This window comes from Hemitrygon akajei, chromosome 6 (genome assembly GCF_048418815.1).
Source record: "Hemitrygon akajei chromosome 6, sHemAka1.3, whole genome shotgun sequence".
NCBI classification, from domain to species: Eukaryota; Metazoa; Chordata; class Chondrichthyes; order Myliobatiformes; family Dasyatidae; genus Hemitrygon; species Hemitrygon akajei.
The window spans coordinates 93,296,764-93,316,148 of NC_133129.1; the positions used below are offsets into that span (position 1 = coordinate 93,296,764).

The 19,385-nt window shown below is 39.8% G+C and overlaps 1 protein-coding gene across 2 annotated transcripts in view; it reads right to left on the minus strand.

Annotated features, from left to right (window-relative positions):
* LOC140729283 (polyunsaturated fatty acid 5-lipoxygenase-like) overlaps positions 1–10,060 on the minus strand; it is a 68,842-nt gene extending 58,782 nt beyond the window's left edge. For both annotated transcript variants that reach the window (XM_073048886.1, XM_073048885.1), the window contains exon 1: positions 9,867–10,060. In XM_073048886.1, coding sequence (XP_072904987.1) covers positions 9,867–10,016 — 150 coding nt within the window. In that variant the 5' untranslated portion in view covers positions 10,017–10,060. The remainder of the gene's footprint in view (positions 1–9,866) is intronic.
* Positions 10,061–19,385: the final 9,325 nt, after the last annotated feature.

The following is a 19,385-nucleotide window of genomic DNA, read 5'->3' on the forward strand; positions in this document are numbered from 1 at the left end:
TTTGAGGGTACAGAATCTTTATGTTCCTGTTAGGTTGAAAGGAAAGGTTAAAAGTTTGAGAGAGCCATGGTTTTCAAGGGATATTGGAAACTTGGTTATGAAAAAGAGATATCTACAATAAATATTAGGCAGCATGGAGTAAATGAGGTGCGAGGAGTATAAAGAATGTAAGAAGAATCCTAAGAAAGAAATTAGAAAAGCTAAAAGAAGATATGAGGTTGCTTTGGTAAGTAAGGTGAAAATAAATCCGAAGGGTTTCTACAGTTATATTAATAGCAAAAGGATAGTGAGGGATAAAATTGGTCCCTTAGAGAATCAGAGTGGGCAGCTATGTGTGGAGCCGAAAGAGATGGGGGAGATTTTGAACAATTTCTTTTCTTCGGTATTCATTAAGGAGAAGGATATTGAATTGTGTAAGGTAAGGGAAACAAGTAGGGAAGTTATGGAAACTATGACAGTTAAAGAGGAGGAAGTACTGGAGATTTTAAGGAATATAAAAGTGGATAAATCTCCAGGTCCTGACAGGATATTCCCTCGGACCTTGAGGGAAGTTAGTGTAGAAATAGCAGGGGCTCTGACAGAAATATTTCAAATATCATTAGAAACAGGTATGGTGTCAGAGGATTGGCGTATTGCTCATGTGGTTCCATTGTTTAAAAAGGGTTCTAAGAGTAAACCTAGCAATTATCGGCCTGTCAGTTTGATGTCAGTGGTGGGTAAATTAATGGTAGAGATGGTATATATATTTATCTGGATTTACAGGGTCTGATTAGGAAAAGTCAGCATGGATTTGTACGTGGAAGGTCACGTTTGACAAATCTTATTGAATTTTTTGAAGAGGTTACGAGGAAAGTTGACGAGGGTAAAGCAGTGGATGTTGTCTATAAGGACTTGAGTAAGGCCTTTGACAAGGTTCCGTATGGAAGGTTAGTTAGGAAGGTTCAATTGTTAGGTATTAATATTGAAGTAGTAAAATGGATTCAATAGTGGCTGGATGGGAGATGCCAGAGAGTAGTGGTGGATAACTGTTTGTCCGGTTGGAGGCCAGTGACTAGTGGTGTGCCTCAGGGATCTGTACTGGGTCCAATGTTGTTTGTCATATACATTAATGATCTGGATGATGGGGTGGTAAATTGGATTAGTAAGTATGCAGATGATACTAAGATAGGTGGCGTTGTGGATAATGAAGTAGGTTTTCAAAGCTTGCAGAGAGATTTAGGCCAGTTAGAAGAGTGGGCTGAAAGACGGCAGATGGACTTTAATGCTGATAAGTGTGAGGTGCTACATTTTGGTAGGAATACATACATGGTAAATGGTAGGGCATTGAAGAATGCAGTAGAACAGAGTGATCTAGGAATAATGGTGCATAGTTCCCTGAAGGTGGAATCTCATGTGGATAGGGTGGTGAAGAAAGCTTTTGGTATGCTGGCCTTTATAAATCAGAGCATTGAGTATAGGAGTTGGGATGTAATGTTAAAATTGTACAAGGCACTGGAGTATTGTGTACAGTTCTGGTCACCGAAAGATGTCAACAGAATAGAGAGAGTACAGAGAAGATTTACTAGAATGTTACCTGTGTTTCAGCATCTAAGTTTGGAAAGGTTGAACAAGTTAGGTCTTTATTCTTTGGAGCGTAGAAGGTTGAAGGGGGACTTGATAGAGGTATTTAAAATAATGAGGGGGATAGATAGAGTTGACGTGGATAGGCTTTTTCCATAGAGAGTAGAGGAGATTCAAACAAGGGGACATGAGTTGAGAGTTAAGGGACAAAAGTTTAAGGGCAACACGAGGGGGGATTTCTTTACTCAGAGTGGTAGCTGTGTGGAACGAGCTTCCAGTAGAAGTGGTAGAGGCAGGTTCGGTATTGTCATTTAAAGTAAAATATGGATAGGAAAGGAATGGAAGGTTATGGGCTGAGCGTGGGTCAGTGGGACTATGGTTAAAGTTACCGTTCGGCACGGACTAGAAGGGCCGAGATGGCCTGTTTCCGTGCTATAATTGTTATGTGGTTATATTTAGTTTTCGTGGCTCTCAGCACTTGCTTCTGTCTCGCTTGCTCACATTTTTTCCGCTCAAAAAAACTCAACGGGTTTGTCTTTAAGTGCAGGGCGCTTGGACTCAAGGTACCGAAGCAGTTCTGAGGCTTCATTGCCTCATTAGACAGCCTCCGGGCCCGAGCTCCAGCCACCCGCCCGCTGCCTTGGCCAGGTGCGGCTGGGGTGAGAGGACGAGGTCAGGGCCGGAGGTCCCCGTACCGGGGCCGCAGCGATCGCAGTCCGGAGCGAGCGACCGACCGAGCGGGGAGAGCGGCAGGGCGCCCGCCCGCCTCGCTTGTAGGATCTATCGGCCGAGGGATGACTTTCAGTCCATCGCAGCGAGGTAGCTGCTCTGCTACTTCCGAAACCCTGAGCCCGAATTAGGTCGTCTGCGAATATTTTAGCACCGGGTTCCCCACGAGCATTCGGTGTGGTGAACAGGTTTAGAGGCGGCGCCATCCGTCCGCGCTCCGGGCCGGTACCAACGGCGCTTCCCGCCGGCCGCGCGAGGCGCCGGTTGCCCGAGGCCGACCGGTGATCCTGGCGCGAGGGTGTCGCTGCGGTTAGGCGGGTAACGACCTGGCGTGACCGGGAATGAGGGAAGGTGTTGCTGACTCATATCGTTTCCTCGCTGCCCGGTGGTTGGGGACCACTGCCCTAGATAGCTATCCAAACTTCCCTTAAATGTTACAAATGAACCCATCTCTACCAGTTCTGCTGGTAGCTCGTTTCACACATTCAACGTCCTTTTTTAAAAAACTTTTTTTTTATTGAGTTTTCAAATGATTACAGAGAAACAAAAAAAATATATACCCTTCCCCCCTCCCCTTAACATCCCTATAGAAAAAAAGAAAAAGAAAGAAAGAGTGCCTGGATATCGGAAGATCCCCACATACTTCACAGAGTTCGTAATAACTTTAGTGTATATATATTTATTTCTTTCCCCAAATAACCAATTATTTTATCTTTGGAGCACCTATATATTTAATCCTGTCTTTTGTAAATAAGGGCGCCAAATTTTCAAAAATGTTTCATATTTATCTCTTAAATTATAAGTAATTTTTTCAAGTGGAATACAGCTGGAAATTTCGTTCTTCCAACGATCTATACTTAAGTATGAATCCGATTTCCAAGTAACTGCAATAGCCTTTTTGGCTACTGCCAGTGCAATTTTTATGAATTCTTTCTGATATTTATTCAATTTGGGTTTCGATTTTATCCCTTCAATATCGCCTAATAAAAATAATATTGGGCTATGTGGAAGTTGTATTCCAATAATTTGTTCCAATAAAACTCTTAAATTTGTCCAAAAAGGTTGAATTTTAGAACAAGACCAAGTAGAATGTAAAAAAGTACCGATCTCTTGGTTACATCGGAAACACTGATCAGATAAATTTGGATTTAATTTATTTTTTTTGTGGTGTAATATATAATTGATGTAAAAAATTATATTGCACTAATCTTAACCAGACATTTATTGTATTTGTCATACTATCAAGACATAGTTTTGACCAATTTGTTTCTTCAATTTTAATATTCAAGTCACTTTCCCATTTTTGTCTTGACTTATGGATTCCTTGTTTAATTGCCTGTTTTTGAATCAAGCTATACATACAAGAAATAAATTTTTTAGTTTTTCCTTTTTGAATTAAAGTTTCTATTTCATTAGATTTTGGCAATAACATTGTTTGACCTAATTTTTCTCTTAAATAAGCCCTTAATTGGAAGTAACAAAAAAGTGTTGTTTGATACTTTATATTTATTCTTTAATTGATCAAATGACATTAATATACCTCCTTCAAAACAATCTCCTATATATCTAATCCCTTTTTGAAACCAATTATATAAAAGCTGATTATCCATTGTAAAAGGAATAAGTCTATTTTGAATTAAAGATCTCTTTGCTAATAAAGATTTCTTTGTCTCATCATCAACATTTATCTTATTCCATAAGTCAATCAAATGTTTTAATATAGGAGATTCTTTCTTTTCCCGTATCCATTTAGATTCCCATTTATATATAAAATCTTCTGGTGAATTTTCTCTTATTTTATCTAGTTCTATTCTAATCCATGCTGGTCTATCTTTCTCAAAAAAAAAGATGCAATAAAACTAAGTTGATTTGCTTTATAATAATTCTTAAAATTTGGAAGTTGTAACCCTCCTAGATCAAATTTCCAATGATATTCTTGACATCTTACCTTTCCAAAGAAACTTCCTCACATATTTATTGAACTCTTGAAAAAACTTCTGGGGTAGTTGTATTGGTAGTGATTGGAATAAGTATTGTAGTCTAGGGAATATATTCATTTTATGGTATTTACTCTACCTAGTAATGTTATTGGTAATATCATCTATTTATCAAGATCTTCTTGAATTTTTTTCAATAATGGTAAGTAATTTAATTTATATAATTTCTTTATATCATTATCAACTCTTATACCTAAATATTTTATACCGTTTGTCGGCCATCTAAATTGAGTTATTAATCGACATTGACTATAATCTCATTTAGTAAGAGGTAAAATTTCACTTTTATCCCAATTTATTTTGTAACCTGATATTTTCCCATATTCTTCTAATCTAGAGGATAATTTATGCAACGAGTGCAATGGGTTTGTTAAATAAAGCAGAACATCATCAGCAAATAAGTTAATCTTGTATTCTTCCTGGTTAACTCTGAAACCCTTAATATCTGGGTCCATTCTAATTAATTCAGCTAATGGTTCTATCGCCAACACAAATAAAGCAGGTGATAATGGACAACTTTGCCTAGTTGACCTTGTTAACTGAAATGGTGTTGAAATTTGACCATTTGTCACTACTTTAGCTTTGGGATTAGTATTTAAGATTTTAATCCATTTTATAAAAGATACTCCTAATCCATATTTTTCCAATACCTTAAATAAAAAATCCCATTCCAATCTATCAAATGCTTTTTCTGCATCTAAAGCAACTGCCACACTCATTTCCTCCCTCTTTTGAGCCAAATGAATTATACTAAATAACCGAGTTACATTATCTGCCGATTGTCTATTTTTAATAAATCCTGTTTGATCCATATGTATTAATTTTGGTAAGTATTTAGATAATCTGTTAGATAAGATTTTTGCTATTATTTTATAATCAGTGTTTAACAAAGAAATAGGTCTATATGATGTTGGCTTTAAAAGATCTCTATCTTTTTTTTGGCAATACTATTAAAATAGCTCTCGAAAAAGATTCTGGAAGTTTATGCGTTCTTTCCGCTTGATGTATTAACTCCATAAAAGGAGGAATTAATAAATCTTTAAACTTTTTATAAAATTCAGGCGGAAAACCATCTTCTCCTGGAGATTGAAATGATCCTAGAGCTTCTTCGACCTCTTTTAATATAAAAGGCATATCTAATCCCTTCTGTTCTTCCGTATTCAATTTTGGAAGAGTTATTTGTGATAAAAACCTTTCTATCTTGACATTATCATTTTGTGATTCTGATTTAAACAATTCAGAATAAAAATTCTTGAAAGTTTCATTAATTTCTAAAGGTTTATAAGTAATTTTATTTACTCTTGTTTGAATTGCATTTATTGTTTTAGAAGTCTGGTCTGTTTTTAACTGCCATGCAAGGACCTTATGTGATCTTTCACCTTGTTCATAATATCTCTGTTTAGTTCTCATAATTGCTTTTTCTGTTCGATATGTCTGAAGTGTATTATATTGTAACTTCTTGTTAATAAATTGTCTTCGTTTTTCTTCTGTCATATATCTTTGAGATTCTTTTTCTGATTTTGTAATCTCTTTTTCCAATTGATCTATTTCTATCATATATTCCTTCTTAATTTTAGTATAACTTATTATCTGACCTCTCAAATATGCCTTCATTGCTTCCCACAATATAAATTTATCATCAACTGAATGTGAATTTGTATCTAAAAAAAACTGAATCTGCTTTTTCATAAAATCACAAAAATCTTGATGTTTTAGTAATATTGAATTAAATCTCCATCTATAAATTGATTCTTTATCTATCATTATCATTATCAAAGGAGAATGATCTGACAATATTCTCGCTTTATATTCCATATTTTTCACTCTGTCTTGAATATTCGTTGATAATAGGAAAAAAATCTATCCTTGAATATGTTTTATGTCTATTTGAATAAAATGAATAATCTCTTTCTTTTGGGTTAATTCTTCTCCATATATCAATCAAATTTAAATCTTTCATCAATGATAGAGTTAATATTGCTACTTTTGATTTTGTGACAACCTTTGTTGATCTATCTAAAACTGGATCTAGACAAAAGTTAAAATCTCCACCTATTAATATTTTGTCATGTGCGTTAGCCAAATTCAAAAAGACCTCTTGTATAAATTTTACATCATTTTCATTTGGTGCATAAATATTCATAAGAGTCCATAGTTCTGAAAAAAATTGACAATATATAATTACATATCTCCCCGCCAAATCAATTAATACGTTTTGTATTTTAATTGGTAAATTTTTAATAACCAAAATTGCAACTCCTCTCACCTTTGAATTAAATGAAGCTACAATAACATTTCCAACGCAGTCTCTTTTTAATTTCTGATGTTCTATCTCTGTTTTGTTGTTTTTCTTGTAAAAAAGCTATATCTATTTTCATTTTTTTAATGTATGTTAAGAATCTTTTTCTTTTCACCGGTCCATTAAGCCCATTAACATTAAAACTTTAAAAATTCAGTAAATTAGTCATTATTTTTAATTATGTTACTCCAATCTATAATAATACCTAATCTTTCAACTTTCGTGGTATCTTGGGAAATCTTTAAAATTCTCCATGTTGCTATGTGTGTCCCCACCGATCATCCAGGCAAAAAGATAGAAAAATAAATAGATGATAAAGAAAAAAACAAAATACCCCCTTACTAATGTTGTGAAAAAAAAGAACACAACATTACCCCCCTCTGTTGTACGGGTCATGGCAATCGCCATGATTACACACGTGAATCCCGCAGTAATCGATCCAAAGCTCCCCAGCCCCCCCGCAACATAAAAAAGTATATATATATATATATAATAAGAAAAAAAATACTATTCTCAATTAGTATTTCTGAAATTTTGCCTTTCTCCCCTGTATCATCCTTAAATGTCCATCACTTCCATTCACTGTCTCTGTCTTCATCCATTACGCTTGGAAATCTCTATGTGTAATTAGTGAATAGTTGGGAGTTTTTGTGCGAACTCCTCCACTTCTCGATAATCGGTAAAAAATCTTCTTTTTCCATCCTCCAAAAAAATTATCAGTGTTGCTGGGTGATGCATTATAAATTTATAACCCTTTTCCCATAAAGCTTTTTCGCTGGGTTAAATTCCTTCTTTCTCTTCAAAAGGTTATAACTTATATCAGGATAGAAAAGAACTGCTTTCCCTGCTATCATCAATGCCCCGTTCCTCTTTTTGGCACATTGGGCAGCTGCCTTCAGGATCTTTTCTTTATCTTGGCATCTTAAGCATTTTATCAAAATTGATCGTGGTTTTTGATCAGCTTGAGGTCTTGACCTTAAGGCTCTATGAGCCCTTTCAATTTCAATTAGAGTTTCTCCTTCCATTTCCAATTTTTCAGGGATCCATTTTTGAAAAAAATTTATTGGATCTTCTCCTTCTATATCTTCTTTAAGTCCAACAATTTTAATATTGTTTCGTCTACTAAAATTTTCAAGCTTATCCATTTTTTCCAACAATTGTTTTCTTTCTGATGTCCAGGCAGTAATATCATCTTCCATTTTATTTATTCTTTCAACTATGTCTTCCGTTGTAGCTTCCAAATCTATAATTCTCTTTTTCATTTTTCCTGTCTTTTTCTCATTTTATCAAACATAATCTCCATATTTATCATTTTTTATTTTTTTTAATGCATTTAATTTTTCTAATTTACGCATTATTTGCGTCAAAGTCTTTTCTATATTTCCAGAAAAACTTTTACCTCCATCTTTGTCTGATTTTTCCAGGGAATCTGAATCTACCTCAGATTCAGTTTCACTTTCGGTTTCAATCGTAACTGGGATTTGTAGTTCAGGTTGTTCTCGTTTGCGCAGTTCTCGTTGGTCTTTTTCTTTAGAAATGGTCGATGTTGCCGCTGTTTCCTGTTGCAACTTGTGTTGTCTTCACGATAGTAGTTTTCTTCATCTTCGGTTTGTGAGGCATAACTTGAAACAATCCGGAGTAGTTTATAAGTAACTTTTAGAAAGTATTGACTAACTTTTCTTTACTTAAACATTAATTTACTGATTTTTTTACGGGAGAGCTGGGTTCCCGCGTCTCGATCCTACGTCATCACGTGACGTCCCCCACATTCAACGTCCTTGAGTGAAGAAGTTACCCCTCAGATTCTCCTGAAATATTTCACCTTTCACGCTTAACCTATGACCTCTAGTGGTAGTCACCCAGCCCGAGAGGGAAAAAGCCCTCAACATTTTGTATTCCCTGTGAGATCTCCCCCACTCTCATGCGTTCCAGGGAATACAATAAAATACTGGAGGAACCCAGCAGGTCAGACAGCATCAATGGAGAGGGATAAGCAGTCGAAGTTACTGCTTATCTGGGAGTCTGGTAAATGATAGGTGAGACCAGGCGAGAGGAAAGGTAGGTGATGTGGTAGGGGAGAAAGGGAAAAGTTGAGAGGAGATCGTTTGAAATGTCGCGGTCTGAAGAAGAGGAATCTGATAGTGGGCTATGAAGGAAAGGAAGTTAGAGAAATCGATGTTCAAGTTGGAGGCCATCCAGACTGAAGATGAGGTGTTGCTGCTCCAATAAATTTCTGTGTCCTTAGACATCCCACCGTTGCTGGGGGTCGACCTGGCTCCCTCTCCACCAGGATGGTCAGTGTCACTGGACACGTTAATAACCAGCCCTCTCCGCGCTCGCTTGATAAACAGACCCCAGGGCTCGGGAGCAAAACTCAAGGAGCGGCGGGGAGACGTGCGCGCAGAGAGCGGTAGAGATCCTCATTCGTTCACACCCACTGTTAGTGTTGTCAGTGCCTCACAGGTAAACTGCAATAGGGGGTGTCACTTCCCGCAAAACTTTTTCCAAGGATGATTATTGCCAAGGGAAAACTTTGTGGCCAGTGCTGGGGTTATTATTGTTACCCCCCCCCCCGTCTTTACAGACAGCCACGCCCTCTCCCCCATTTCTCTCCACACGAACATCACGATTTGCAACCCCGAGATTCATTTTCTTGCGGGCATATCCAATAATCCGTAATATAATAACCATGACAGAATCAACATGAGTGTTCAACCAGCGTGCAAAAGACACCAAAGAAAGGAAAAATAACAATAATTAAGCAACAAATATCAAGTGCATGAGATGAAGAGTCCTCCACACTCACTCTCGACATATTTTCCCCTCACACAGTACTCTCTCACTCTCTCCACATATTCTGTTCTCTTACCCTCTCTTTTCACATTCTCTTTCCATGCTCTCCCACCTCTTCCCATTCCCTCTTTCCATTCTCTCTCCCCACGTGCACACGCTCCTTCACATACTCAGTTTCTCTCTCACTCACTCTCTATACACACACATAAGTCTCCATCTCTCGCCATATACAAACTAACTCCCACACACTCTCACAATGCACATTTTTTTCTCTGCGCTCACACATACACTCTGTCCTCAGGTACACACCCTCTCAAACACTCCCCTCCTCTCCTCTCCACACTCTCAACATTCCTCCTCTCAAACGTTTACGATCTCTATTTCTTCCTCGGGTCCTCTCTTCCCCTCCCCCTCAGACACACAACCTCATATATCCTCACTGGCACTCATATATTCTTCTTTCCCTCTCCCCCGTCCCTCACACTTACGCTCCCCCTCTCCAGGTCATTGTACAGCCACTTGTCGAGGAGAGTTCTCTTGCTGGACCCCCTCTCTCCCACTAGGGTGACATAGACGTAGTCGTTGGTTCCCGAGTAGTCTGACGTTCCAGTGGCTACCGTGACCCTGTAGGTGACCATCTCTCCTGTCGAGGTACGGAGACTCGGAGCCCAGCTGCAGAGAAATACTTTGCAAGGCAGGGGCGGCGCACTTTATGTAAATAACAGCCGCATTCATGTTGAAACGAGTGTTCCGAGTGCCGCCTGGTTGGCTGGGGTGTGGTTGGTGCTGATCAGGGGCTGGTCGGGGAGTTGGAATGAGAGAGCTGCTGGCTTTTTTTTTGGCTCAGGGCTTTTTTTTGATGTTTGATCAGTGGTGGTTTCCCTTACTTTTGGTTGGCCAGTTTGTTTAATTTTACGTATTCTATTTATTTGTTTTCTTCCCCTTTTGATACACCATCAATAACTCTCTGAGAAGTGAGGCGAGATATCGGCTTTCATAGACTAGAAGAAAGAACAAGCAGCAATTGACCACCATGCTACATCCTGGAGACTGAGAGGCAGGGCTCAGGCCCCAATCGCCTTTATACCGGGGTCTGTGGGAGGAGCCACGGTCAGTGGGAGGAGCCACAGGAGCAGCCAGCGGGGGGGCGTGTCCAGACAGGTATATGTAGGTCACCCGCACCTTTATTCAGCCTAGTAATTTGAAAGAGTTAGTTTGTAGCCTATGGCTGGGAAGGGAGGGTTGGGATTGAAGGAGGAGGGAGAGAGACTGGAATATTCAGGAAGTAAGGGTAGCCAAAAAAGAGGTACATCAAGTGAAAGACCCGATGTAATAGGAGACAACAAATTGAGGAAAATGAGTGACTTGGAGGAATTTGTAGATCCGTATAAAATGAAAGGTCAGAAGGAAGGGGAAGGAGGATTTAGAGCCCTTAATCCTTTGAAAGTGGCAGCAGCATTAGAGAACCAAATAGGTAAAGGGTTCCAGGCCAGGATTTTGTATAATGTATTGCTGAAAATTTGTTGCAAAGATGTTGACTAATATAACAGTGCTAAAACAGTGGGAAAATTGGCTGTGAAAGTGGAGTGTATTACTCCGAAAGAAAAGAAGGGAATTGGGGGTTAGTGTAAAGTATTTGGTCTGGCATGAATGAAAAGGAAATTTTGGACAATATCAAAGGTGGTAGAGTGATTGAAGCCAAGTGATTAAAATTAAGAAAAGGAGGTGATTGGGATTCTCCTGTCCTACTGGTTTTTGCAGGTGATGTTCTTCCAATTAGAGTCTATCTTGGGAGCATGTCTTAACAAGTTAGAGAATATATTAGACTCTCCTTTATGCTGTTATAATTGCCAGAGATTTGGACACATTGCTGGTTCGGGTTGAGGTAAAAGAAGATGTGTGAAATGTGGAGAGGATCATGATATAAGGCAGTGGCACCGAAATGCAGTAACTGTGGAGGGGACCATGTAGCGCCATTCAGAGGATGTGAGTATTTTATTAAGGCAAAGCAGATTCAGGTTGTTAGTAACCAACCAAAAATATCATATGCTGAGGCAATAAAGAAAGTTGATAGAGAGCAAAGGGTAAGTAAAGATTGGAATGATGGGGAGTCAGCACATTCCGTGTTCTCCAACTGTGGTTCCTTCAGACATGTTGTTGATGGCTAAAGAGTCTGTTTTGGCGTTTGTTGTTGATGTACTGATTGGGGCTAAAACTGCAACCAAGAAGTCGTATATGATAAAAGTAGTTGTTGGAGCTGCAGAGAGATTCCTTGATAAGAAACACGTTGATGCACCATCAATAATTCTCTGAGACGTGAGGCGAGATATCGGCTTTTATTGACTGGAAGAAAGAACAAGCAGCAATTGACCACCATGCTACATCCTGGAGACTGAGGGCTGGGCTCAGGCCTCAATCGCCTTTATACCGGGGTCTGTGGGAGGAGCCACGGTCAGTGGGAGGAGCCACAGGAGCAGTCAGCGGCGGGAGGGGGGGGGGGGGGGTGTCCAGACAGGTATATGTCGTTCACCACACAGGTTTTACCCGAAAAATTACATGAGTACATGACAGACAAACAATCACTGAATACTTCCCAGTTGCTGAGGTCAGAAAGTATGGGGGAGGTGAAGAATTTAAAAGGTTTATTGGATCTTTTAAAGCTAAGCCTGATTTGATCTGTATACAGGAGACATGGTTAAAGCCTCATTTAGATTTTGTGATCCCTGGTTATGATAGTTTGAGAGCTGACAGAACGGGTAAATCTGGTGGAGGGTGTGCAACTTCCATAAAAACAGGACTTCAGTTTAGAAGACTTGATTTTAAATCTAACCTTGAAATTGTGGCTGTGGAGGTTTGTAGCCCTCGTGGTCAAACAACTTTGATTAACTTCTATAATCCATGTAATATGATGATGTTATCAGATTTTGATGGAATTATGAATAAGGTAAGATCCCCAGTAATCTGGGTTGGAGATCTCAATGCCCATAATCCTATGTGGGGTAGTGAAAGTAATGATAGTAATGGAGCGGTGGTAGAGGAGCTTCTAGATAAATACAACATGTTACTTATAAATGACAGAAGGCCTACAAGATTTAATATTGTAAAGAATACTTGTAGTCACTTAGACTTATCAATCACTTCCTCAAACTTAGCCAGGATTGGGGAATGGGATGTTATGGACAGGTACACACTAGGAAGTGATCACTATCCTATATTATGTAGATTTGGTAGAAATTTGATAGTAGAAGTTGAGGACAGGGCTGCTCGGCATACTTTTTCATTGGCCCGGTGGGATGAGTACCAGAAGAAAGCTGTGGATATAATAGAAGAGATTGATAGCGAGGGCTCCATCGACAAGTGGAATGAATCCCTCTGTTCTATAATTCATAAGGTTGCTCAGTTGACTATTCCACTACGGAATGTTCCTAAGGCTTGAGCATTAGTTCCATGGTGGAATAAAAATTGTGATAAAGCAGGAAGAAACAGAAATAGAGCTTACAGGAAATTAAGAAAGTACCCAGTGTTAGATAAGTTATGGAGTATAAAAGGGAAAGAGCAGTAGTAAGGAGAGTAATTAAAAATGCAAAGAGGGATAGTTAGAGAACCCTGGGCCCTGAGACACCTACAAAGCAGCTATGGATGATCATTCACAGAATGTCAGGGATATATAGAAGACCATCTATCCCAGCTTTGCTGGAAGGAGATATTGAAGCTGTAACCAACAAGGGAAAGGCTGATATGTTTGTAGAGGTGTTCCAAGCATTACAAAGTTCTGGAGAGTCGGGTGATTTGAGAAAGGAAATTATGTTAAAGGGAAGTTGGAAATTGGACAGGAGCCTGGATGATAACAGCTCCATGAATTTGTTTTTCTCCCTTCAGGAATTGCAGGAAGCTGTCCAATCAGATTCAAACACTTCTCCTAGTAGAGATGGACTGTGTTATGAATTGCTTAAGCATTTAGATGACTCTGTATTAATAGAATTGCTAGCTTTGTTTAATTCAGTGTGGAAAGAAGGAAAATTACCAGTAGAATGGAAGCATGCGGTGGTAGTTCCAATTTTAAAGCCAGGTAAAGACGTGACTAGTCCTAGTTCGTATTGGCCTATAGCTTTAACATCAGTGCTTTGTAAAACTATGGAATGAATGGTTGCCAACAGACTTGTTTATTTTTTTTAGAAAATAAGGGACATTTTGCTGCCTATGAAAATGTTTTTAGAACTGGAAGGTCAACAATGGAATCTGTTGCCCTTTAGACCATGATATTAAAAAGGCGTTTCAAAATAGAGAAGTAATGGTAACTGTATTTCTTGATATTGAAAGAGCATATGACTCACTATGGAAGGATAGTTTATTAATTTAACTCTATGATGTGGGAATTAGAGGTAGAATGTTTAATTGGATCAAAGATTTTCTTAAGGAAAGGACAATTCAAGTAAGAATAGGCAGAACAAGCTCCAAGTCAGTTAAAATAGATAATGGTACTCTTCAAGGAAGCGTCATTAGTCCAGTTCTTTTTAATGTCATGATAAACAATATCTTTGAGCAGGTAGGGACAGGTTTTGGCAAGGCGTTGTTTGCAGACGATGGTGCAATCTGGAAAGAGGAAGAAACGTCAAGTATATATTAAAACAGGTACAAAAGGCTTTAAGATCAGTTGAAATGGGGTTTCAGGATTTCTGCTTTTAAGTCCAAATATATGATTTTTGGCTTTAGCAGAAAGATTCCTGATTGTGAATTGTCTCTGTATGATTCTCCATTAGAAAGAGTCAAGGTATTCAAGTTTTTAAGTGTCTGTTTTGATGAAAGACTTACTTGGAGGGTTCATATAGATAAAACAATTGGAAAGTGTGAGAAAGTTTTAAATGTTATGAGGTATTGCTGGATGTGACTGGGGAGCAGGGCGGGAAACTATGTACTTAATATATCTAGCTATGATTAGATCAGTAATTGATTATGGTTGTATTGCTTATGGTTCCGCTGTTACAGCAGTGCCTGGAAAATTAGACACTGTGCAGTCCAAAGCACTTAGACTCTGCTGTGAAGCTTTCAGAATAACATCAGTCCCTGCATTATGTGTGCAGATGGGAGAAGCACCTCTACATTTAAGACGAGTTAAGTTGGGCCTGCAGTATTGGGTAAAACTAAATGGCTTCAATCACAGCTGTCCATCAAAATGTCTTTTGCAGGAGATGTCGGAGTGCCAAAGTAAAATTAAAAGATATCAATTTTTAGATTTGGTTAATATCTGGGCTGTGAAATTGAAACTGATTGAGGAAGACATAGTTGACCAAATTTATTTGCCACCCATTGCTTTTTGGCTTTTGCCAGAACCAGGAGTAAACCTATTCCTCCTTTTTCAGCTTCAAGGAAGCAGAGCAATTTCAACAGCGTCGATCATAAATGAATATTTAAACAATAAATGGTGATCTTATCTGAAGATTTTTACAAATGGCTCAGTGGACCCAGACAGCAGTAAGGCAGGATTTGGGATGTACATATCTCAACTTGGAGTTGAGATTAGTCACCGGGTTTCAGATGATGTTTCTGTCTTTGCAACAGAATGATTAGCAATCTTCTGGGCCTTACGGGGACAGAAGACTCTCGACCATGCAGGGTTATCATCTGTTCAGATTCTGCTGCTGCCTCAGAGGCTATAATAGGGAATAAATCAAAAGCTCGTCCTGACATACTTATTGAGATTCTCTTAGTTTTGTTTAGAGTGGGGAAGATGCGTTGTGAAGTTAGATTTACATGGATACGTGAGCATGCTGGGGTGGAGGGAAATGAAATTGTGGATGGCATTGCAAAGTCTTCCCTACAGAGCGGGCAATTAGGAATTAGAATACCCTTAGGCAGAGCAGAATTGAGAAGTAGGATTAAAAAAGGCATAGAGAAGAAATGGCAAGCGGATTGGAAAAATGAATTAAGGGGAAGGCATTTCTTTTCTAGTCACCCTCTAGTTAAAAAGGTCTCAGACTGTTACTCTTTAAATCATAGAGATATGGTGAAATTAACAAGACTTAGGCTGGGGCATTGTGGGCTAAACTATTACTTAAAGATAATAGGAAAACATCCAACTGGATTATGTGACTGTGGTAGTCCAGAGACAGTTCAGCATGTTTTGCTGAGTTGTAATTGATATAAAATTGAAAGAAGAATATTGTTCAAGAGGCTGCCTGATTTAAAAATGTATTTTGTTTTTCTATTAAATCTTTGTTTGGCCACCAAGAGAACCACCATCTGATTGAAAAGTTTATTATTCTGTTTCTATGTGTGACTATATTCAAGAATTTGAGTTTCTTGAAATTCTGTAATTAATTGTACATCCTGCGGAGGGCAGTAATATGCCTAGATGCATCTAAACTGCTGGAAATAGAAGAAGAAGAAGAAGAAGAAGAAGAAGAAGAGTGCCGCCTGTTGGGACACTCCCAGTGAGTGTGGTTTGTGGGCTCGGTTTGCGTTGCTTTGGAAGCTGCCGCTATGCGTTCCGACTCCGACACCTTCAGCAGGGGTCTGGAACCAGACAGCTTCCCCGCCGCCGAACTGAACCGGTGACTCCCGCAATGACAGACCAAAAAGGGTAGGTCAAGGAAAGGGCAGAAAGTGGGCACAGCAATTGGCGCTGCTGTCTCAGATCTCCAGAGACGCATGTTCGATCCCCACTTCCGGCGCTGTGTGTGTATGTTTGTCTTTATCCCTCTTTGCATGTGTGTGTTGATTGTGTATGCCTGTTTTGTGCATTTTCTGTGTGGCTGTGTATGTGAATTGTGCGTTTGTTGTGTGTGCATGTGTGTGCGTGTGTGTGTGTGGTGGTAGTGTGTGTATGTCTTTGTGTGCCTGTTTGTGTGTGTCTGTTCTGTCTTTTGTGTATATGTATTGTCTGTTTTGTGTGCGTATGTCTGTGTTGTGTTTTTGTGTGCATAAGTCTGTGTTGTGCATTTTGTCTGCCTGTGTATTGTGCATGCATTGTATGCATGTGTTGTCTGTGTGTAGTGTATGTGTGTGTGGGGTGCATGTTGAGTGTGTCTGTGTGTGTGTGTGTGTGTGTGTGTATGTCTGTTGTGCGTACGTTGTGTGTGTGGGGGGAGTGCATGTTGAGTGTGTCTGTGCATAGGCATGTGTGTATATTGTGTGGTGTGTTTTGAGAGCATGTATGTGTGTTTGTGTAACAGTATGCAGAATACAGTGTTACAGTTACAAAGAAAGTGCGGTGCAGGCAGACAATAAGGTACAAGGTCTATAACAAATCTTTTTATTTATTACGTATTTATTTATTGAGATACAGCGCAGATTACGATCTTCTGGTCCTTCTAGTGCCAGGCCACCAGCAATTCCCTGATTTAACCCTAGCCTAATCACAGGACAATTTACAATGACCAATTAACCTACCAACCGGTACATCTTTGGACTATGAGAGGACACTGGGTCACAGGGAGAACATTCAAACTCCTCACAGGCAGTGGTGGGAATTGAACCCGTGTTGTTTGTACTGTCAAGTGTTGTGCTAACCACTACACTACCATGCTGACCCAGAGTACACTGTGAGGTGAAAAGCCAATCTTATTGTACCTGTGAGCAGTTCAATAGACTGGATAGAAGCTGTCCTTGAGCCTGGTGGTACGTTTTCCTGAGGCAATGTGAAGTGTAGACAGAAGTAGCAGTAGTTGTGTGATCAGTCGAGTTGAGTACGATCTTCTCCTAAGGGGTTGTCTATTGGCGGATCCTCAGGTGTCTGTGGAGGCTGAGACAGATCTATTGCCCCACTAACTACCCTCCACCAGAAACTGTAGGTACATAAGCCCTGTGTCTATTGTCCTTCATCTCAACCCGTGAAGAGGGGATGGAGGAGCAAATGGTCACAGCATCTACAACCTCTCTAACTACCCTTAGTAAGTACACATAGAACCAGAGCCTGTTACTCCTAACTACCCCTGGTGGGGTCACATCTTGGAATCACTAGCCCAATATGACACTCCATAACTCCATTCATTCTTGCTGGGAAGATAGATAGATAGATAGATAGATACTTTATTCACCCCCATGGGGAAATTCAACTTTTTTCCAATGTCCCATACGCTTGTTGTAGCAAAACTAATTACATACAATACTTAACTCAGTAAAAAAATATGATATGCATCTAAATCACTATCTCAAAAAGCATTAATAATAGCTTTTAAAAAGTTCTTAAGTCCTGGCGGTTGAATTGTAAAGCCTAATGGCATTGGGGAGTATTGACCTCTTCATCCTGTCTGAGGAGCATTGCATCGATAGTAACCTGTCGCTGAAACTGCTTCTCTGTCTCTGGATGGTGCTATGTAGAGGATGTTCAGAGTTTTCCCATAATTGACCGTAGCCTACTCAGCGCCCTTCGCTCAGCTACCGATGTTAAACTCTCCAGTACTTTGCCCACGACAGAGCCCGCCTTCCTTACCAGCTTATTAAGACGTGAGGCGTCCCTCTTCTTAATGCTTCCTCCCCAACACGCCACCACAAAGAAGAGGGAGCTCTCCACAACTGACCTATAGAACATCTTCAGCATCTCACTACAGACATTGAATGACGCCAACCTTCTAAGGAAGTACAGTCGACTCTGTGCCTTCCTGCACAAGGCATCTGTGTTGGCAGTCCAGTCTAGCTTCTCGTCTAACTGTACTCCCAGATACTTGTAGGTCTTAACCTGCTCCACACATTCTCCATTAATGATCACTGGCTCCATATGAGGCCTAGATCTCCTAAAGTCCACCACCATCTCCTTGGTCTTGGTGATATTGAGACGCAGGTAGTTTGAGTTACACCATATCACAAAGTCCTGTATCAGTTTCCTATACTCCTCCTCCTGTCCATTCCTGACACACCCCACTATGGCCGTGTCATCAGCGAACTTCTGCACATGGCAGGACTCCGAGTTATATTGGAAGTCTGATGTGTACAGGGTGAACAGAACCGGAGAGAGTACGGTTCCCTGCGGCGCTCCTGTGCTGCTGACCACCGTGTCAGACCTACAGTCTCCCAACCGCACATATTGAGGTCTATCTGTCAAGTAGTCCACTATTCAATCCCATCTCCGTTAGTTTGTGCCTAACAAACTCCCCCAGGCCTCTCCTCCTTCCCTTTCTCTTATGGTCTGCTTTCCTCTCCTATAGGATTCCTTCCTCACCGGCCCTTTACCTTTCCCATCCACCTGGCTTCACCTATCACCCTCTATCTAGTCTCCTTCCCCATCCCCCATCTTTGTATTTTGGTGACTTCCCCCTTGCTTTCCAGTCCTGAAAAAATATCTCAACCCAAAATGTTGACTGTTTATTCATTTCCATAGATGCTGACTGTCCAGCAGAGTTCCTCCAGCCTTTTGTGTGTGTTGATCTAGGCTTCTCTTATCACTCGGCACCGACATCTGTTTAACAGGACATCTCCTTGGGATTTCTAACGATTAACAGGATGTTCACCAGTTGCTGGGCTGTCAACAATTCCATACTTTAGAAATAAACACTGAATAACTTTCCTCCCAACATGTGAGAGGAAGCACAAGAGGCTTCAGCTGATCCAGGGATGGGGTCCTGCTTCACATCTGCAGGTGTTATACAGACCCCAGGAAGTATGCTGCCTGTGCACAGCAGGATCCCACAAGCAACTCGCCCATCAAAATGCTATGTCTGCTTTGGGACTGGCCATCCAGCCAGTGTGACCTGCTCCCAGTACTAATACATGTCTTCGTACAAAGCCTTAACCATCCCCGCTCCTCCACACTCCATATTCATAACTGTAAGTAAATTTTTAAAATTTATGTTCATGTCACCATATGCTACCCTGAGATTAATTTTCTTGCAGACATTCGCTGAAAAATAAAGAAATACAGTAGAACTTATGAGAAAAACTCTACATAAACAAAGACTTACAAACAACCAATGTGCAAAAGACCCTTCAAAGACCCTCTGCATCTCTGACGTTTGAAACCTTTCCCATTTAGATAATAGTCTGCATTATTGTTCCTTTAACCAAAATGCATT